Genomic DNA, 21273 nt, shown 5'->3' on the forward strand with positions numbered 1-21273 from the left:
GTGTTAAATGTAAATATTGAAAACATGCTACAGTTTTTCAATCCAGTTTGGCATCTAACTTTTTAAATTCCAGGAACCTCAAAAACGGAAGAAGGAAGGCTTCTCTGGAGCCTCTGAGAGGCCTCGATGTGTTCTTTCCCAAAGGAAGAACGCGGGGTGGGCGGGGAGGGGGCGGGCAACTGGAGGGAGGCAGCGCACGCGAAGGAGCAGTAACCGGGCAGGAGAGGTGTGGGGGACACGAGCCGCGTCCTTCCAGCCGAAGCTTGGGGGCAATCCCAGCTCCTCTGAAAGAGTCCTGCCCTTTTGTGCCCGAAGTCCCCACTTTTGCTCCTCAGGAGCGAGCCAGAGTGAGGGCAGGGGACAGGTCTAGACTGGCAGAGAAGCGTTAAGAGGCGGCACAACCGGCCCGCCCGCGGCTCCGGGACCAGATGCTCAGGCATCACGTTTTCTCGCCAGGGCTAGAATCCGTGTCCAGCCCCAGACCCCTGCGGAGGCCCTGCCAAGGGAGTAGACAGGCTCCGCGGAGGACCCCAGAAAGGCGGAAGGAGCGTGCTCCCTCCCAAGGGAAAGACAGATGTGGGGCTAATGAAAGGGATGTAGAGAGGCGCGGGGCCGGCGGGGGAGATCGGGGGCGTGACGGGGAGAGGAAAGCTCCCGGGAGGGAGCGAACCAGACCACCTGGAGGTTCGCCGCGACGCCGGGCTGCAGCCGACGGGGAAGAGGAGCCGGGAGGGGGCGTGCAATTTGGCCCGAGGGTCCTGAGCTGAAACTCAACACCCGCCTTTGGAGGGATCGTCCTTCTTTCTCCTCCGCCCCTTCCCTTCCCCTCCCTTTTCCCCTCCCTCCTTTCTCTTAATCCCCGGGACTGAGCCCCGCGCCGGAGCGGAGAGGGCCCGAGGGGAGGAGAAAGGAGCTGCACAGAAAGGGCGCCGGGAGCCCGGGAAGGGGAGGGGAGGGGAGCCGCGAGCGGGGGGTGAGCCTGAAGGCCGCGCGCGACCCCCGGAGCCTTCCCAGCGCTCTCAGTGTCCCCCCCCAGCCCCACCTCCAGGCGAGTCCGCAGGACCCTGGCCTCTGCTCCTCCTTCGCCTTCTCTTTGCTCCTTCTTTTGCTTTGTGGCCTTTCTCTCGGTTGCCAGAGACACCCGGGCTGCCCCGAGCCCTGGGGCGCGCGGAGAGGGCCCGCCAAGGGTGCGTGTAAGCGGGGCGGCGGGGCCAGCGCCGAGGGCCGGGGGCCGAGGGTGGGAGCGGGAGCGCCGGCGTCGAGGGCTGGAGGGGGGCGTGTGGGGAACGCCGTCCCGCCCCTTCGAGCCGGGCCCGCGTGCGGGTAGCGAGGCGTCGTCGCGGCGCCCCCAGACCCCCAGGCGCGCTGCGAGCTAGTGTGCGTGTTTGGGAACCCGCTTCCTCGCCGGGGCTGCGAGAGTCTGGGCAGAAGGCAACCACTCGGGCCGCCCAGCCCAGCCGCCGCGCTCTCCGAGACATTCGGCGCCAGCCTGGCCTCGGTTCGCCAAGTCGGGCGAGTTTGAAGAGGGACGAACGTCTCAGTTTTCACTGCCCCCCCCACCCCTCCCTCGCAGCGGGGCTGCCGCAGAGCCCCCGACGCCCCTCAGCCTCGGGAGCACCGCTCTCCGGCGCGGCAGCCGGGTGGGGAGGCTTGGCCCCTAAACTCGCTCGTCCAGCCCGACCGCCCCGGCGGCTTCTCCCTGCCCTCGGGGCCGCCCTGAGCGGCCCGGAGAGGCGTCGAGCGCAGCCCCAGCTCCCGCCTCCTCGCCCGTCCTGGCACTGGAAGGTAGCTTTGGGCCTGTGCGGATCCGGGGTGCCCCCTCGGCCTAGGACAGGCAGCTCCGGGGGCCTGGTCCACCCGGCAGCCCCCGGGAGGCCGCGGGGACGGGGCAGAGCGCGCGCCCTTGGATGAGGTCCCGCAGCGACGCCCCGGCCCGCCCCGCTCCTCCTCCTGCCCGGCCAAGCTGCCTCCCATTTGGGGAGTTTCGTGGGTTTTCTTTCTCCTCCTCCAACCTCTGCGGAGGCCACCACTCAGGCGCCGCAGCAGGGGGCCGCCTCCATGGTGCGGGGCAGCCGCTGCTGAAGTCAGCGAAACCGAGCCTGGCCTGGAGCTGGCCGCGCGGAAGGCCAAGGCCATGGCCATAGCCACGTCGGTGAGTCCACCAGAGAGAGGAGGCTGCCGGGCAGAGACGTCCACAGCCTGTCCTGCACTGCTGTCACTTTTATTTCTGCCTTCTCTTTGTCTCGCTCCTTGGTCCCTTGCTTCTTTGGGAGACTGTGTCCCCCTTCTGGCACTTTTGTTTCCCTTTCCCCCTCTCACTCCTCATCCCTAGCTCCTACTGGATCTGGCCTCCCCCTTCTCTCCTCCCGCTCCCCATTCTCCCCTTTTTCTTTCCAGAGGCTGCTCCTGGAAGGAGGGGAGGGGGCAAGCCTGAGTCCTATCTGCTCCTTTATGGGCGGGAACAGATGGCCACTGGAGGTTGGCAGGGGCTTGTGATTGGGAGGCTAGTAAAAGGTTGGGAGGGGGCTGAAAGAACGGAGGTGGCTTCAGGGAAATAGGAGAGGGCAAAGGGCCCAAGGAGGCCCTTCTCTAGAGGAGGGATGGCAGAAAGGTGGGAAATAACGTCAAAGAGGGAGATCGGGCAGGGAGCAAGAGAAAATAGAGGGAGGAGGGGAGGTGATGTCAGCCAGCCTCTGGCCACTTTCCTAGGACTGGGGACAAAGGGAGGAGACAGCTGGCATGATGGGCCAGTGGGAGGAGGCCTCCCAGTGAGCGTGTAGCCCACGGCCACCCCCCTTTAAGACAGCCACTCCCTCACAAGTCAGCTGGGCCCCTGAGGAGGGGGTAGAGCTGGGGTGGCCACACCCATCATCAATCAGTCTATCGGAGACTCTGGCCTGGGTTCCCGCAATTGCAAGGCCCAGAGGTTTGGTCCCATTGGACAGAATTCAAACCTGACACGGGGAGGAACTCTTCACAGCCCCGCCCCTGCTTTCTGTCCTCTACTGCTTGTAGTCTGAATCCAAGCAACTCTGTCCCCTGTCCACCCTTCCCTAGGCCTTAGGATTTCCAGGGAAAGCGAGGCTGCCACCTGCTTTCTGGCCCCCTCTGAATGGGCATCCTGCGAAGGAGGATTGTGAGGCTGGGAAGAGAAGCATGGCTTCTGACATCCTCCCACACCCCCCGAGGATGAGTTAGATTTTCATTCCTTCTCAGACCAAACTCCTCTTAGCTCCTCAATCTGTATGATGGTGAGCAGACCCTAGTTTGGAGCCAGAAGAGGGGGAGGTCCTGAACATAGTGGGGTACTGTGACATAAAGATGCCTTCTCAGGAGCCAGCTGGTCAGCTGGTCAACTTTGTAGTCCCAGGAGGTAGATCTTTCTTTTGCCTGGGGGAGCGAGGGGTGTTGGTATTTATGCTTATGACACTCACAGGATCCTAACAACAGCTAATATTTACTGAGTGTTTACTGGCCCTAAGCTGGCCCTGAGCTTTGTCTGGGTTTGTCCTGGTTCTCTGATGCATTATCTCACCCAGTCCTCACAACAACCCTGTGAGGCTGGTACTGTTATTATCTGAAAGTGGATATTCAGCTGTGGATATGGAATTCTATAAAGGAGGAAACTGAAGCTTGGAGAGGTTGAACAAACTGCCCAAAGTCACCCAGCTCGAAAGGGGCAGAGCCAGGACTCAAACTCAGGTCGGTCTGCCTCAGAAACCGTGCTTTTTAACCCCCTGGCTAGATCCAAAACGCCAATTTCTAATTTACAGTTAGAAAGAAAAAGGCCAGGCTAACCAGGAATTTGTGTCATCTGGCTAGCGTATTGGCTTTTTGTGGGACAACATCCTTTAGAAGCCAAAATATAATCAGAAGAGGGTTTGATCATTTGGAATCAGGCGAGAGAAGTCAGCTTATTGTTAAAATCACCCAGCCATAAAGGGCTGGACAACCTCTCCACCTGAGGGAAATACCGGCCACGAGAAACATGCACTCATGCTGGCTGAGCCAGACACCCTTCCCCCAGGGCCTGGTGGCCAAATGCAGCCTGCCAGAGATCTTGAGCTTGAGATGTTTCACTGAGTTAGTCAGCCCACGTGGATTACCTGTTCAGTAATGCCTAACTACCTGCTTTCTACCACTGCCTGGGATCCTGCCAGCAGGCTCGGGTCACTTAGGAAACATAGCTGAAGCGGAATATATTTTGACATTGTGAGTGGCTTAAGCTTGATTCTACCAAATAACTTGGTGGAACCAGAGCCCAGTGAAGAGAGACTAGCAAAGGGAACTTGGGCATCATGAAGACTTCCTATGAACTTGAGTCATGTTTGAGCCATGGGTCCTCTTTTTGTTTTGTTTTTTAAGTCTTTTTGTTGTTGTTGTTATCTTTTTATTTTATTTTTAAACTTTTATTATTTAATTCTGTTTTGTTTTGTTTTTTTGCGGTATGCGGTCCTCTCACTGTTGTGGCCTCTCCTGTTGCGGAACACAGGCTCCGGACGCGCAGGCTCAGCGGCCATGGCTCACGGGCACAGCCGCTCCGCGGCATGTGGGATCTTCCCGGACCGGGGCACGAACCCGTGTCCCCTGCATCGGCAGGCGGACTCTCAACCACTGTGCCATCAGGGAAGCCCCATTTAATTCTGTTTTATTTTTGGCCGTCTTGGGTCTTCGTTGCTGCGCACAGGCTTTCTCTAGTTGTGGTGAGCGGGGACTACTTTTGGTTGTGGTAAGCGGGCTTCTTATTACAGTGGCTTCTCTCGTTGCGGAGCGTGGGCTCTAGGCGTGTGGGCTTCAGTAGTTGCAGCACGCAGTAGTTGTGGCCCCCGGGCTTAGTTGCTCCGCGTCATGTGGGATCTTCGTGGACCAGGGCTCACACCCGTGTCCCCTGCATTGGCAGGTGGATTCTTAACTACTGCGCCACCAGGGAAGTCCCTTTTTTTTTTTTTTAATTGAAGCATAGTTGATTTACGATGTTGTGTTACTGCTGTACGGCAAAGTGATTCAGTTATACATATATATGTACATCCTTTTTTAGATTCTTTTCCACTATGGTTTATCATAGGATATTGAATATAATTCTCTGTGCTACACCGTAGGACCCTGTTGTTTATCCCTTCTATATATAATAGCTCACATCTGCTAACCCCAACCTCCCACTCCATCCCTCCCCCAGTCCCCTCCCACTTGGCAACCACCAGTATGTTCTCTATGTCCATGAATCTGTTTCTGTTTCATAGATAGGTTCATTTGTACCATACTTTAGATTCCACATGTAAGTGATATCATATGGTGTTTGTCTTTCTCTTTCTGACTTACTTCACTTAGTATGATAATCTCTAGTTGCATCCATGTTGGTGTAAATGGCATTATTTCATTCTTTTTTATGGGTGAGTAGTATTCCATTGTATATATGTACCACATCTTCTTTATCCATTCATCTGTCAACGGACATTTATGTTGTTTCCATGTCTTGGCTGTCGTGAATAGTGCTGCTGTGAACTTAGGGGTGTGTGTTTCTTTCTGAATTATAGTTTTGTCCGGATATATGTCATGGGCCCTCTTGACTTAACTACTGTTACTTATATAAGAAGAAAAAAGTGGATCCTTTTTTTTGGGGGGGGGTGCGCTGCACGGCTTGTGGGATCTCAGTTCTGTGACCAGGGATTGAACCTGGGCCACGGCAGTGAAAGCCTGGAATCCTAACCACTAGGCCACCAGGGAACTCCCAAAAAGTAGATCCTTATGCTTATGGTTGTGAAGTGGCAGCAGAGGAGTGAGTGAGAGGCTCTGGAATCCCACAGCCTGGAGTTCAAATCATGCTGCACCAGCTGTATGTCATTGGGCAAAGTACCAACCTCTCTGTTCCAATTTCCTTTCCAAATGGGGATAATGATGGCTCCTCCCTCATCAGGTTGTTGTGAGGATTAAATGAGATGAGATGATTGGTGCAAACACTCGCTCAGTGTCTGGCTATATAATTTGCACTTGATGTCTGTGGCTTACCTGAGCCTGTAGCTCTCAAAGGAAAAAGCTTAGATGTCCCCACCAGACAGGACTGGAAACAGGCTGATAAATGTTTGCTCTTGGTTGGTCCACCAGCCCCCTTGCATACACACACACACACACACACACAAACACACGAGTGTATACACTTTTCTCCATGATAACCTCAGCCTCTGCTGGTAGAGCCTTACTTGCTCAGACTGAGAACAAAACAATTGCTTTGGTTTCTGTTTTCTTCCTTATTATGTCGAGGCTGTGTCTGGGCTGGGCTTCTCCCACTCCTTCTCAGAATACGGGGTCTCTGCAGCTGCTTAATCTAACCTACTTATAGGGGATGCTGACTGGGAAACAGGGAAGGTAAAGGAGATCCTATGGGAGACCTTTTCAGGACTTCCTCATGTAATTCATTCAACAGATGTTCATGGAGGACTGATTCCAGGTAGGCCTATTGCAGAGGCTAGGAATATAGAAATCCCTTTTCTCACAGGGCTGACAGTACAAGGGAAGAAATTGATTTTTTAAAGTAAATAGACAAATAGTATAAAGTACTGTGAAGGAAACAATGGGTGGAGACAGACACAGAATGGGGTGGGGTGAAGAGTGAGAAGAAGACATTTAAGAAGAACTGAAGGATGAAAAAGGGCCAGTCAAATGAATAGTCAGGGGACAGGTAAAGGGACTGCAAAGGCCCTGAGGTGGGAAAGAGCTTGTCTAGATCAAGGAATAGAGAGGGAGAATGCAAGGGATGAAGCTGGAGACAGGCAGGGCTGAGTCAGGAGGTAAGATTTTTAGCTTGAGGGAAATGGGGAGCTCTGTGTTTTGAGCAGGGGGTGACATGACCTGATATGTGTGTGAAGACCCCTCTCCCTACTCCCACCTCACCCATCAGGCCCAGCTGGCCCGGGCACTGTACGACAACACCGCCGAGTCCCCCCAGGAACTGTCCTTCCGCCGAGGGGACGTTCTACGGGTGCTGCAGAGGGAAGGCGCTGGTGGGCTGGACGGCTGGTGCCTCTGCTCCCTGCACGGCCAGCAGGGCATTGTGCCTGCCAACAGAGTGAAGCTCCTTCCCAATGGTCCGGCACCCAAGCCTGGCCTCTCCCAGGTGCCGCCAGCCCAGCCTGGCTCACCACATCCAGCCCCAGAGCACGGCAATGAGGACCAGGAGGTGAGAGCTGGAGCCCCCCAAAACCCCAAGCCAGGACATTCCCGTCCGCCGGTGCCTGCACGTGGAGGAGGGAGAGCCCTGAGACGGCAGCTCTGCACCGACTCTGCTGTACTAATCCTGGTGGCCAACCCTTTCTGGGCTCTTTCCCCACTGGTACAGGGAGGGGGTTGGAAGATGTCTAAGCTCCTCCCGGGCACACATTATCTGATCCTCTGGTCCCCACACCACCTGACCCACCCGCCTGTGCTGATCCCCCAGGTGTATGTGGTACCACCTCCAGCTCGGCCCTGTCCTACCTCGGGACCTCTGGCTGCACCCTGTCCGCCCTCCCCTGATCCCATCTACAAGGTCCCCAGAGGCAGTGGGACCCAACAGGCTGCCCCTGGAGATGCCCTGGAGGTGAGGGCTAGAGGTTTGTGTGTATGTTGGGCAGGGAACAGACGGCTCTCGGGGGTAGGGGTTAGCAGAATGGGGGCCCACTGCTGAGACTGAGAGTAACCAACTGCTTCCTCTCCAGGTCTATGACGTACCCCCCACTGCCCTCCGAGTTCCCTCCAACGGCCCCTATGACTCCCCGGCCTCTTTCTCCCGCCCTCTGGCCTGGGTTGTCCCCCAGTTCCCTGGAGAAGATGAAGCTCCCTATGACGTGCCTCTGGCCCCGAAGCCACAGTCAGACCTGGAGCCAGATCTGGACTGGGAGGGGGGCCGAGAGCCAGGGCCCCCCCTCTACGCTGCCCCCTCCAACCTGAAACGAGCATCCGCCCTGCTCAATCTGTACGAAGCACCGGAGGAACTGCTGGCAGACGGGGAAAGCGGGGGCACTGACGAGGGCATCTACGACGTCCCCCTGCTGGGGCCAGAGACACCCCCTTCTCCAGAGCCCCTGGCAGCCTCGGCTTCCAATGACCTGGACGCCCTGGCCCTGCTTCTGGCCAGAAGCCCCCCACCCGCACACAGGCCCCGCTTGCCCTCAGCTGAGAGCCTGTCCCGCCGCCCTCTGCCGGCCCTGCCTGTCCCGGAGGCCCCCAGCCCTTCCCCGGCTCCCTCTCCTGCTCCAGGCCGGAAGGGCAGCATCCAGGACCGGCCTCTGCCCCCACCCCCACCCCACCTGCCGGGCTACGGGGGCCCCAAGGTCGAGGGGGATCCAGAGATCGGGGAGGTGGAGGACCATCAAGAAGGACACCACAATGAGTACGAGGGCATCCCGATGGCCGAGGAGTATGACTACGTCCACCTGAAGGTGAGCTCGCCTCCAGCCAGCCCCACCAGAAATGGCTCCAGGAGAGCCAGCAAGGAGGCCTGAGGCCCCAGATGCAGACCCCAGCTTCCTCCCTTCCCTTCTTCCGCATCCATGGCCCTGTACCCTATGGCCTGGGCCCCAGTACTTGGCCACATCACTTGTATCGGTGCCACATTCCTCCCCCTAAACCCAGCCTAGGGTCCCTGAGACCTCTGACCTGCCACCAGAGCTCTCCCGGACCTAGAGTCAAGGGGTTGCAGATCTGATGGCAGGAGAGACCTTCGGGAGGACGTGGGAGTGGGGAGGCGCAGGAAGACCATGGAGGCTAGACCCCAGCCTGCTCCCCCACCACTGCACTGAGACCCTCTCCCCCCCTGCAGGGCATGGATAAAGCTCAGGGAGCCAGGCCCCGGGATGAGGCCTCCCCAGGGGATCCTGAACTGCTGGAGAGGGGGCCACCAGAGCAGCAGGTAACCCCATGGGGGTGGTGCTAGAGAAGGGGCGGGGAGGAGCAGGAACTTGGAAGAAGGGCTGTTCTCAACTCGAGCATCAAGGGAAATCGATTTAGGATGGGGGTAAGAGTTCAGTGAAACGGGACAGTTGGAGTAGAGAGGAGTTAGAATTCAGGAAGGAGCTGGAACTTAGAAAAGGATATCAGGGGGCTTCCCTGGTGGCGCAGTGGTTGAGAGTCCGCCTGCCGATGCAGGGGACATGGGTTCGTGTCCCGGTCCGGGAAGATCCCACATGCCGCAGAGCGGCTGGGCCCGTGAGCCATGGCCGCTGAGCCTGCGTGTCCGGAGCCTGTGCTCTGCCACAGGAGAGGCCACAACAGTGAGAGGCCCGCGTACCACCAAAAAAAAAAAAAGAAAGAAAGAAAAGGATATCAGGGATTCGGAAAGAGAGGAAAGAATGTGTTGGAGAAGAGTCAGAAAAGCGAGCAGTCAGGGAGCAGAAGAGTTGCTGGGCCGGGTGACTTCTGAGGCCCCTTCCAACTGTGAATTCCTGGGTTCCTAAGAGACCCGGCTCCTAATCCCAGCTCCACCACTAAGAAGCCGCCAGTTAATCTCTCTGGGCCTCGGGAAAGTGAGATGGTCTCCTCGACCTGATCTAGAATGGTCCTAATCACGATAGCTACCATTTGTCAGTTTGTACCAAGTGCCACACCCTGTGCTCAGCACATCGCATGCGTCACAGCCATAGTTAGCACTCACATAGTGCTTACAGTGTGCAATTCTCTGTTCTCAGCCCTTTCTGTACATCGTATCAGCTAATCGCCACTGCAGCCTTAGGAGGCAGAGACGAGAGCTGCACTCTCCAGTCTGGTAGCCACCAGCCACATGTGGCTACCGATCCCCCCAAATGTGACCGGTCCAAACTGAAATGTACCGTAAATGAAAAGTGCACACCAGATTTTGCAGACTTAGTATGAAAAACAATCTCAATAATTTTCGTATTGATTACAGTGTTGAAATTACCACATTTTTAATATATGGAGTTAGAAAATATGTACCAATTTCTTTGGACTTTTCTTAATGTGGCTACTAGAAAATTTGAAATTATATGGGTGGTTCGCCTTACGTTTACACTGGACAGTGCAGTCCTAGGCTCCCCATTTTAGAGACAAGGAAACAATGAAGTTCAGAGACTTGTTTTTGAGGTTGTTTGTATCCAGATTTATCTGACATCAATTCTGGGTACCTTCCTGCCACTCGCTATGAGAATCTAAATTGTCTGATGGGCAGAGGTACGATCTAAAGGAATTGAGCTCAGGGAGAAAGGAAGGAATGAGGAACAAAGGGAGGGAAGGAGAAAGGAAGTGAGAACAAAAGCGGCAGTAGTGAGAGCAATCCCACTGACCACTCTTCTCGCCCGCAGGAGGCCCCGTCCCCAGGGGAGCCACTGGTTCTTCCCGCCGGAGATCTACAGCTCCTGCACTTCTACGCTGGGCAGTGCCAGGGCCACTACTCAACACTGCAGGCAGCCGTGGCGGCCCTGATGTCCAGCACCCGGGCCAACCAGCCCCCGCGCCTCTTCGTGCCCCACGGCAAGCAGGTGCTGGTGGCTGCTCACCGCCTGGTGTTTGTTGGGGACACCCTGGGCCGCCTGGCAGCCTCCACCCCTCTGCGAGCACAGGTCGGAGCTGCAGGCACAGCGCTGGGCCAGGCATTGCGGGCCACGGTGCTGGCCGTCAAGGGGGCCGCCCTGGGCTACCCATCCGGCCCTGCGGCCCAAGAGATGGTGCAGTGTGTGGCGGAGCTGGCAGGGCGGGCCCTGCAATTTACCACCCTGCTCACCAGCCTGGCCCGCTGAGCCCCTTGGCCCTGCTCTGCCCTCGCCTGCCTGCCAGAGCCCCCGCAAGGCCTTGGGCAGCTGGAGGGCTCTGTTTTAGGGACTAGGAGAGGTGGAGGCATCTCTCCCCCTTCCCCCCTCTTCCAGTCATCTCAGCCTCTCACGGAGGCGCCTCCTTCCCTACCCCGCAGCTTTTTGTACGAGCCATTTTGTATAAATTATTTATATTTAATATTATTCCCTGCTTTGTCAGGGGCAGGCGCCAGGCCCTCCAGGGCAAGGAGGAACTGGACCTTCCTCCTCCCTCAGCCTGACGCAGAGGTTCTTGGGCACCGCATGGCTGCCTGCCTCTGGGATTTCGGCCCCACAGAGGTTCAGGTAGCTGAAACCTGAATCATTTTCAGATTCTGGGGGAAGGGGCCACCCGGAGCCCCTTTCCTGTCCTGTGTCTTGGCTCTAGAACATCAGTGCCTCACTGTTAGCTGAGAGTGAGGGCAGGACGTTGGCCACCCAGAATGGGAAGGCCTGGGAGAGGCCAGAGGGCTCCTCCCCACAGGAGACAGGAGAGCTGGGCCTTGAGCGCTGGTGCATCTCAATAAACCAGGCTGTCTGGTTCCCTGACTCTGCTTCTTGGGAGCCTGGGGAGTGGGCCTGGCACCCTTGGCCAAAATGATGAGACGCACGGCTGTGGGCAGGCTGCCTTTAGGGTTTTGGGGAAAATTTTGCTGTTTCTTCAACAACTATTCATCTGGCAGGTTCTCTGCTCCCATGTGATGTGCCAGGCGCTGTTCTGAAGGTACATCATGGGGGTGGGCTGGATATAAACGAGTCAGCTAAAAGAAGTAAGTAAAGAAAGAAACCTGCCACAAAGTTGACAGTTGCTGGTAATGGAAATAAACAGGGTGATATGCCAGACCAACTAGGTGAGGAGAGAGGCCATTGGAGACTTTAGACAGAATTGTTGGGGAGGTGAGGTGGTATCTGTGCTGAGACTCGGAGGATGAGAGAACCAAGAAGAGTCTGTGACGCGGCATAGCAGGAAGGCAGGCCCTGATTTGTGACCAAGGCCTCTCCTCCAAGACCTCCAAGACCAATGTCAAGTGATGTCATTAGAGAGGTGCACATGTGGAGAGGGTGGCCACAAGAGAGCCTTCATGGTGCCATGCTGGAGAGGTCACCCCAGCTGTCCTCAACTCTGGCCAACTGGAGAGCGCTGCTGGCCTGGGCGCCCTCTCCCTTCAGTTAACCCAAGAAGGTCTAGCCCCTTAAACTCCCCTCTCCAGGCTTCCTGACTGTCCTTCTGGACACACCATCTTTTAGAGGAGCTGAGGGGCCAGTGAATTTAATGCGTTGGAAGTCCATAGTCCACGGGGCTTTGGTGAAATTAATGGGCCATGGCTTAGATAGGGGATCACTCCAGCCATTTACCACAAGGGAAGTAGTCCAAGCCACAGATCCATTGCTTCAGTTCTGCTTTCCCAAGATGCTACTCTGCCACAGTGACTGGGTTGGAGGCACCCCAAAATTCAATCACACTCTTAGTCCCTTGGCCCCTTTCCCCATGCATTTGCCTCCTCCATTTTGGGTTCTTTGTTCTCATTTCACTCTCAAAAGGAAACTCATTTTCAGATTCTGAGGCCACCAAAATTTACCCCAGGTGTTGAAGACTTGTAACAGGGGCCATCCTCCATCACCTTCCAGAAAGAATTTCAAGAGATCGGCCTGGAATTAGAGTCAGAGGTCTCTGTGCAAGTTTCCATGTACCTATATGTCTGCAGGTAAATCCCGTCAGTCCCTCCAAGTCCTGGTTTCATCTTTAATATGAGGATGAACATAATGGTCTCGCAGGCTTATTGTGAGGCCCTAACAAGACAATGCATGTAAACAGCCCAGCACCACAGAAAGTCAAAGGGATGATAATTCCAGGACAGACACAAGGACACAAACAAACCCCAAGGAATGTTGGCTGTGACAGCACCAAAAGTAAATCCCGAAGAGATGCTCAAATGAGTTGGGGGAGGGAAAGTGGTGTGAGGCTGCTTATTGCATTAGAATAGTTTCCCATATTTAGAAAATTTCTGAACAGAGGAGGCAAATTATGAGTGTGGTTCAGTGGAGACAAGAGGGAATGGATTTCCCAGCTGAGACTGATAGGACATGCCTTTTCAGCCCTTACCTGGAATTAGAGAATAAAGTACCTATTAGATATCAAGTCTCTTAGAGAAGTGTATCTCAAACTTTAATGTACATACACCTAGGGATCTGGTTAAAATGCAGATTATGACTCAAAGGGCTGCGATTCTGCATTTCTAACAAGCTCCCAGGTTACACAGCTGCTGGTAGTCTGTAAATCACACTGAGTAGGGGGAGGAGAAGCCTTCTAGGTGTAAAGACCAGCTTAATGCAAGGGACCCGTGGCACTGGAAAACCTGAAAGAACGTCAGTGTGACTGGAGCGCAGAGAGTTTGGGGAGAGATGTGAGGTGGAGCTGCAGAGAGCACAGGGTCACGTTTGAGATATCTAGAAAATTAGTATTTACCTTGACAGTGAGAAGACATTGAAGGCTGTTAAGTAGGAAAGGGACATGAACAGATACACTTTTTTTTTTGGCTACGTGGGGTCTTTGTTGCTGCGCGCAGGCTTTCTCTAGTTGCAGCGAGCGGGGGGTACTCTTCTTTGTGGTGCGCAGGCTTCTCCTTGCAGTGGCTTCTCTTGTTGCGGAGCACGGGCTCTAGGCGCACAGGCTTCAGTAGTTGTGGCACGGGGGCTCAGTAGTTGTGGCTCACGGGCTCTAGAGCACAGGCTCAGTAGTTGTGGCACACGGGCTTAGTTGCTCCGGCATGTGGGATCTTCCTGGACCAGGGATTGAACCCATGTCCCCTGCATTGGGAGGCAAGGCAAATTCTTAACCACTGTGCCACCAGGGAAGTCCCAGATCTGCATTTTGAAAAGATCACTCTGTCTGCACTATGAACAACAGATGGGGAAAAGGGATGGAAACAAAGCAGATGCAGAACACTGGTTAAGAATTGAGGCTAAAGCAGTCTGTACAACAGGTAGCTTGACTAGTGGTGGTCGAGTTGGAGAGAAGCAGAATATCTGAGAACTATATAGAAAGTAAAACAGACAGGATTTTGTAAAGGATCTGACATGGGGGTAAGGAAGAGGGCACTCCAAGGGCTGTCAGCTGAGCATCTGGCCACAATTGGATGATGAGGAAAGATTCAGTGAGGAAAGAAGCACTAGAAGACAACCAGGGTGGTGGGGGGTTGGGGGGAAACATGAGTTTGGTCTTGGATGTATTGAGTTTGAGATCCCTGTGAGTCATCCAAGGTAAGAGGTCAAATAAGAGGTGGCTTCATGGGTCTGGGGCTCAGAAGAGAGGTGGGAACTGGAAATGTAGATCTGGGGATCAGGTTTGTATTGGCTCGTATTGTTTATACTGGGGGTGATCAAAGCCGTGGGCACAGGTGAGATCCCGAGGTGGAAAGAACAGTGTGAGATGAGGGGAGGACCTAGAACCAAGCCTCTGAAGATCGCAGACACCGAATGATGGCAAGGAGGAGGAGGAGAAGCCTGCAGTAGAGAAAAGAGGAGCAAGAGAAAGAAAACCAGGAGAGTGTGGGACTTAGCAGCCAAGGAAAAAAGTGGTTAGAGGAAGGGGTGGCCAACAGTGCCAAATGCTGTTGAGAAATGATGGAGACTCAGCCAGGGAGGGGGTGGTGAAACCAGACAATGGTCTTGTAGAGGACTAAGGCCAAGGCTGAGTACAGTGCCCAGCCCAGTCCACCATATGCATGCCCCGTGTCATCACTTCCAGTATACCCGTCTGTCTCAGTAAGCTTCTCCAAGGTCGGTCTTGTCCATCCTGTTATCCCCAAAGCCCAGCACAAGGCCAGAACATAGCAGACACTTAATAAATTTTACTGATGAATGAGTGGATGGATGGATGGATGGGTGGGTAGGTGGATGGATGGGTAGATGAGAAAGAAGAACTGGAAGCAAAGGAGGAATTGCTGGCATCTGCCTGGGATCTACTATCCTTCAGGGTCTTTTTTTTTTTTTTCCTCTTTATACCGCAATGGTCCGCAGACCCAGGGAACGGAGACAGAGCCCCATCCTCTCCCTCCGCTGGGCCCTGGCCCCCCTTCCTCTCTCTGACGAAGAGTCTGGACCGAAGGTTCTGCTGACGTGGGAAGGGGAGGAGAGTCTGGAGGAAGGGGAGGGGAAAGCAGCGCAGAGATCGCAGAGACGAAGGAGGCGCCCGCGGCTGCAGAGCAGGGTCTCTCCGGCTTCTGTGTCCGGGCACCGGGCGCGCCACTGGGCCAGAGGGCAGTGCATCCTTTCGGTGCGGGCCGCCAGGGCCCCTGCGGTCGGCAAGCTGGCTCCCCGGGTGGCCACCGGGACCCCCGAGCCCAATGGCGGGGGCGGCAGCAAAATCGACAGCACTGTAGAGATCACCCCCAGCCCCAATGGAGTAAGTGCCCGCGCCCTGGGGGCTACGCCATCATCTCCCAGCACCCCCGCCAAGAGCCCGGCCTTTTCCTCCTGCGCCCCCTCCTCCGCCGCCCGCCTTCCTCCCGCTGGTCCCGGCCTCTTCCCTTACTCTGCGGTTTTCTCCGCTTCACCCTTCTCCTGCCACCACCTCACACACCCCTTACCTCACCCCCCTCACACAGCAGGTCGGGACCCTCGGAGATGCGGTGCCCACGGAGCAGCTGCAGGGTGAGCGGGAGCGCGAACGCGAGCGGGATGGGGAGGGCGACGCGGGTGGCGACGGGATGGGCAGCAGCCTGTCGCTGGCCGTGCCCCCCGGCCCCCTCAGCTTCGAGGCGCTGCTCGCCCAGGTGGGGGCGCTGGGCGGCGGCCAGCAGCTGCAGCTCGGCCTCTGCTGCCTGCCCGTGCTCTTTGTGGCGCTGGGCATGGCCTCGGACCCCATCTTCACGCTGGCGCCCCCGCTGCATTGCCACTACGGGGCCTTCGCCCCCAACGCCTCTGGCTGGGAGCAGCCCCCCAACGCCAGCGGCGTCAGCGTCGCCAGCGCCGCCCTAGCAGCCAGCGCCGCCAGCCGCATCGCCACCAGTACGGACCCCTCGTGCAGCGGCTTCGCCCCGCCGGACTTCAACCACTGCCTCAAGGACTGGGACTATAACGGCCTCCCCGTGCTCACCACCAACGCCATCGGCCAGGTGAGGCAGCCTGGTGGGCCGCGGGTTTGGGGGCGGGCCGAGAGCGACCAGCGAGGGGCCTCACACCCACTCCATCCCTCTCACGTCTCTAGTGGGATCTGGTGTGTGACCTGGGCTGGCAGGTGATCCTGGAGCAGATCCTCTTCATCTTGGGCTTTGCCTCTGGCTACCTGTTCCTGGGCTACCCGGCAGACAGGTGAGGGCTGGGCAAGTAGAGAGGAGGGGGTGCTAGGGAGGCTGGCCCAGGCAGCTTGCCTTGGCAAGAGGCTGAAGGGGACTCGGTGGACTTTGCAGTGTTCTCTGGATTTCTTCTGTTCAATGATATGCAGCCCCACCCCTGTCTCAGCTTCACTCCCCATCAAGAGATACTCCTTCCATACCTCTTCCACACAGGGAATAACTCTTCCTTCCTTGCCAATCCCTAGATCTATGGATCAATGGCCTCATCTCAAAAGACAATAGCCCCATCCCTACTGACCAAAACCCCTATATCCACAGATCGAAAGTCCTAACTTCTCCTCTATCATCCCTATCACCACCAAGCACCTGCCTCACCATCATCATGGATTGATAGACTCATCTTTGCTAACAGCCCTATCCACCTGGACTGTTAACTCCATCTCAAGGGCCTCATTCCTAAAGCTCATTATGTTAATTTCTAAATATCAACAGCTCCATTCACACTGACCAATAGCTCAACTCTATAAACAAATGACTACCCTCATGGGGGTCAATAGTTCAACCCCCATGGATCAGTGACCACAATAGCACCCCTCCCCCAAGACTAACAGCCCCATCCTCATGGATCTTCAGTGCTCTCAGGTCCTCTCAGATCAAAAGCCCCATTTCCAGGAATCAGTGGCCTCATCTCAAAGATCAACAACCCATCCCCACCAACCAATAGCTCTTCCCAGGGGTCAAAACTCCCATCTCCTCTGATCCTCGACACCATCTCCACTGACCATCCCTGTGGATTATTAAACTCATCTCCACTGGTCTACAGTCTCATCCAAATGGATTTATAGTTCAACTCCCATGGATCAAAGGCAACCCAACATTGAATAATCCAGTTCCCTAAAATCAATGCCTATCCTCACTGCCCAATAGTCACACACCCCTGTGGGCAAATGATCCTAAACCCATAGGTCAATAGCCCCTCCTTATGCATCAGTGGCCTCATACCCACAGAGCAGTAGCATCATTCCTGTGGAATAATAACCTCATCCTCAAAGACCAATAATTCAGGCTCCTAAATTCAGTAACCTTAGCCAATAAGCTTAGCCCCATGGAAAAATGGCTCCCCCCATTGGGTCAGTAGCTTCACCCTTCAGGCTATCGGTGCCCCCTTCCCAATGACCATTGACCCCAGTCTACATCCCCATAGATCAGTGGTCTTATCCCCCAAAGTCAATAGCCCAACTCAGTAGCCCTGTCCTCACTGACTTATAGTCAGTGACCATCATCATTGACCAATTGTCTCATCTCCTCTGGTCTGTGACCCCATCCTTACTGATTATTCCTATGGATTAATAGATTCATCCCTACTGGCCAACTGTCGCATCCACATGGACTGAGATCCCTATCCCATGAATCAATAGCTCCATCCTCAAAGATCAACGGTCAAATCTTCAAAGATTAGTGATCATCCCTGCTGATCAATGGTACTATCCCATAGATTAAGAGCTCCATTCCCATGGATCAATGGCTCCATCTTCTGGTCAGTGGCCCCCATCCCCACTGACCACCCCTATGGATTAGTAGACCCATGCCCCAACCCCACGGAAAAATGGCCTCATCCCCCAAAATCAATTACTCAGTCCCCTAAGATCAAGAGCTCCACTTTCATTGACCAATATTATCCCCATGGACAAGTGGCCAATGGCCTACCTCCATAGATCAATAGCTCCAACCCCATATATCAATGACCCCATCTCCTCTGACCAGTCTGAGCAAGACAAGCTCCATCCCCACTGACCAATAGCTCTCTGCCCAAGGACCAATGGTTCCAAGTCCCCTAAGCAATATCCCATCCATTCTGATCGTTGGTCTCACTTCCATGAAGAAATGCCCTCATCTCTGACCAATAGCCCCATCCCAAGAGTCAATGGTCCTACCCCCACAGAACCATAGCCTCGCCCCAGTGCCCAGTAGCCAACCATGGTCCCCATCCTCTCCCATCTTCTCTAGCCTCACTCCAGGGCCTCATCCTCATACCTCCAGCTTTGAAGTGGGCAGCTGGGCCCCACCCAGCAACTCCTCCCCCAGGGAGTCTGGGTGATCAGAGGCTCTCCCTACTTTCCAGGTTTGGCCGTCGTGGGATTGTGTTGCTGACCTTGGGACTGGTGGGCCCCTGTGGAGTGGGAGGGGCTGCTGCAGGCTCCTCCACAGGTGTCATGGCACTCCGATTCCTCCTGGGCTTTCTGCTTGCCGGCGTTGACCTTGGTGTCTACCTGATGCGTGAGTGGCATCCCCCCAGAGCTTCCCTAGGGACTCATGGCTGCCTGTCTATATCCCCAGGCCATTCCTACTGCTCCCTAAGATCCTCTCAGTCCCTTCTTCAGCCCCAGATTTCAGCTGTCCGGAATCTCTCTGCCCAGGCCTTTGAAGGATCCAGGGGTCTTCCTTCTCTCCACACCCCTCTCTTCCCATGATCTTTAAGGCTTTCCTTGCTCTGGACTTACTGCTGTCAGGGAATGAGCCTTATTTTAAAAATGAAATCCTGAGTAGCTGTATGACCTTGAACAAGGGTTAATGTGAAAGTCAAATAAGAGGTCTGGTGTGAAAGGGCCCATAATTTGGGAATGCTGAAAACCCACCAGGGACTCTGACCCTCGAGCCCTCCCAGGTTTGAGTGGGAGAGGAGAGAGAACTGAACAACTCTCCACTCTTTGCCTTAGCGGTTGGCCTGTGGGAGGCGATGGCTGCAGCCTCCACTCAGGGGCTGACCTTGCTCTCTGTCCTCCTCCCTCCCTCTCCCCTCTTCTCTCCCTCGCCTCCTTCCTCCCTGGCCTCTCTTCCCTGTCCCTGCTGTATCTCCAGGCCTGGAGCTGTGCGACCCAACCCAGAGGCTTCGGGTGGCCCTGGCAGGGGAGTTGGTGGGGGTAGGGGGGCACTTCCTGTTCCTGGGCCTGGCCCTTGTCTCTAAGGACTGGCGATTTCTGCAGCGAATGATCACCGCTCCCTGCATCCTCTTCCTGTTTTATGGGTCAGTATCACCCTCCACCTGTTGTCTGGCCGTTCCCATCTCTACCTCCAGCCTAGCTCTAGCCTGGAGACCCCTCCTCTTCTCCATTGCCCCTTGTCCAGGCCTGCTCCAGCCCCAGCCCCTCAGAGGTGGGAGTTTTCCATCCCTGGGTCAGGATTCAGGAGGCCTCACAGTGTACCCCCCACCCCACCCCCAGCTGGCCTGGTCTGTTTCTGGAGTCTGCACGGTGGCTGATAGTGAAGCGACAGATTGAGGAGGCCCAGTCTGTGCTGAGGATACTGGCTGAGCGGAACCGGCCCCACGGGCAGATGCTGGGAGAGGAGGCCCAGGAGGCCCTGCAGGGTAAGAGACAGGGGTCCCTACAGGTGATACCTCAGTGTGCACACATGATGGTGCCCTCTGTTGTAGCTGTACCACCTTCTCCCAGGGTCCCTGCCACCCATGTGGGAGGACCCTGGGTTCTCAGCTGTTCCTTCTAACAGACAGCTCCTCTCTGTCTCCCAAGACCTGGAGAACACCTGCCCTCTCCCTGCAACATCCTCCTTTTCCTTCGCTTCCCTCCTCAACTACCGCAACATCTGGAAAAATCTACTTATCCTGGGATTCACCAAGTGAGCCTGGGTGTCTGAGCCAAGGGCCAGGCCAGTACCTGGGATGGGGGCTGGCCGGGTGGGGAAAGCCTGAGGACCCCTACAGAGGCCAGCCAGGGCTGTGAAAGGCTGCAGATGGAGATTCAGACACCTTTCTTCGCCTCCCCACCCTGTCTCACAGCTTTATTGCCCACGCCATTCGTCACTGCTACCAGCCTGTGGGAGGAGGAGGGAGCCCATCGGACTTCTACCTGTGCTCCTTGCTGGCCAACGGCACAGCTGCCCTGGCCTGCGTCTTCCTGGGGGTCACCGTGGACCGATTTGGCCGCCGGGGCATCCTGCTTCTCTCGATGACCCTCACTGGCATTGCGTCCCTGGTCCTGCTGGGCCTGTGGGATTGTGAGCATCCTCCCTTCCCCACGGTGTGGGCTCAGCAAAGGAACCCCAGCAGAGGTGCCTCAGACGGGCTCAGCCACTGCTTCTGGCACAGGCCTCCCAAAACCAGACCAGACCCTGCCCAGATCTTCCACAATTCTCCCCCTGGCCGCACAGTCCTGTCTGTTCTCTCAACCGATGAGTGAATGCCCAGACCCGCCCGGCTAGGGATCAGAGGGGATGATGGCAGGGACTAGGCCAAGCATGACCTCCCTACCTCTGTTCACACGCTCCATCTCTTGCTCCTCCAGATCTGAACGAGGCTGCCATCACCACCTTCTCCGTCCTTGGCCTCTTCTCCTCCCAAGCTGCTGGCATCCTCAGCACGCTCCTTGCTGCTGAAGTCATCCCTACCACTGTCCGGTGAGAGCAGGGGTGCTGCCAGGGGAGTCTCCAGCTGAGGACAGGGCCTGAGGGATGAAAAAGGGGAGGCTGCTGGAGAAGAGCTGGGGTGAGGCCCACAGCTACAGGCTCAGTGCCTTGTCTGTCTCTCCCAGGGGCCGAGGCCTGGGCCTGATCATGGCACTGGGGGCACTTGGCGGGCTGAGTGGCCCAGCCCAGCGCCTCCACATGGGCCACGGAGCTTTCCTGCAGCACGTGGTGCTGGCGGCCTGTGCTCTCCTCTGCATCCTCAGCATCATGCTTCTGCCGGAGACCAAACGCAAGCTCCTGCCCGAGGTGCTCCGGGATGGGGAGCTGTGCCGCCGGCCCTCCCTGCTGCGGCAGCCACCCCCTAACCGCTGTGACCACGTTCCACTGCTTGCCACCCCCAACCCTGCCCTCTGAGCAACCTTCGAGCACCCTGGCAGGAGGCTGGCCCATACAGAAAGGTGGCACAAGGCCCTGGCAAGGAGAGCGGGAGGACTGAATGAGGAAGGCAGGGCTGCCCTGAAGCCTCAGAGGCATCTCACGCCAGTCATCATGGAGAGCTCAGAGGGCTGCCCTCAACCCCATCTCCTCCTTGCTGCTTTGTGTTCACTTCCTTGGCAAGAGTCAGGGGACAGGGAGGGAGCTCCACACTGTATCCACCAGGTCTGGGCTCCATCCTATGCCCAAAGACATCCTCCCAGACCTCATTCTTTCTTGCTCTATCATTCTGTTTCAATAAAGACATTTTGAATAAATGAGCATACCATAGCCTGGACTTCCCT

The 21273-nt window shown here is 56.0% G+C and overlaps 2 protein-coding genes across 11 annotated transcripts in view; one reads left to right on the forward strand and one right to left on the reverse strand.

Moving 5' to 3' along the window:
• The first annotated feature begins 1302 nt into the window (after positions 1-1302).
• SLC22A17 (solute carrier family 22 member 17) lies at positions 1303-21254 on the forward strand. Of its 9 annotated transcripts, XM_060145351.1 has the most exons (16): positions 1417-2152; positions 2398-2478; positions 6896-7174; positions 7433-7573; positions 7692-8414; positions 8795-8884; positions 10290-10466; positions 15383-15892; positions 15985-16088; positions 18195-18349; positions 18932-19097; positions 19294-19439; positions 19603-19708; positions 19869-20086; positions 20374-20485; positions 20620-21254. In XM_060145351.1, exons 1-16 carry the CDS (start codon positions 2135-2137, stop codon positions 20906-20908), a joined length of 3315 nt encoding a protein of 1104 aa, XP_060001334.1. In that variant the 5' UTR covers positions 1417-2134; the 3' UTR covers positions 20909-21254. The 9 variants fall into 9 exon arrangements, with proteins under 9 accessions (XP_060001371.1, XP_060001382.1, XP_060001392.1 ...); XM_060145359.1 differs by lacking the exon at positions 2398-2478 and having other exon boundaries at positions 1437-2152; XM_060145370.1 differs by lacking the exons at positions 2398-2478; positions 6896-7174 and having other exon boundaries at positions 1464-2152.
• The window catches only part of PABPN1 (poly(A) binding protein nuclear 1), a 34268-nt gene continuing 26217 nt past the window's right edge, over positions 13223-21273 (reverse strand). For both annotated transcript variants that reach the window (XM_060145453.1, XM_060145443.1), the window contains exons 8-9: positions 20340-20532; positions 13223-13583 (exon numbers count right to left, since the gene is read on the reverse strand). The gene's annotated coding sequence lies outside the window, so the exon portion shown is untranslated. The remainder of the gene's footprint in view (positions 13584-20339; positions 20533-21273) is intronic.

This window comes from Lagenorhynchus albirostris, chromosome 1, assembly GCF_949774975.1.
Source record: "Lagenorhynchus albirostris chromosome 1, mLagAlb1.1, whole genome shotgun sequence".
Classification (NCBI taxonomy): Eukaryota; Metazoa; Chordata; class Mammalia; order Artiodactyla; family Delphinidae; genus Lagenorhynchus; species Lagenorhynchus albirostris.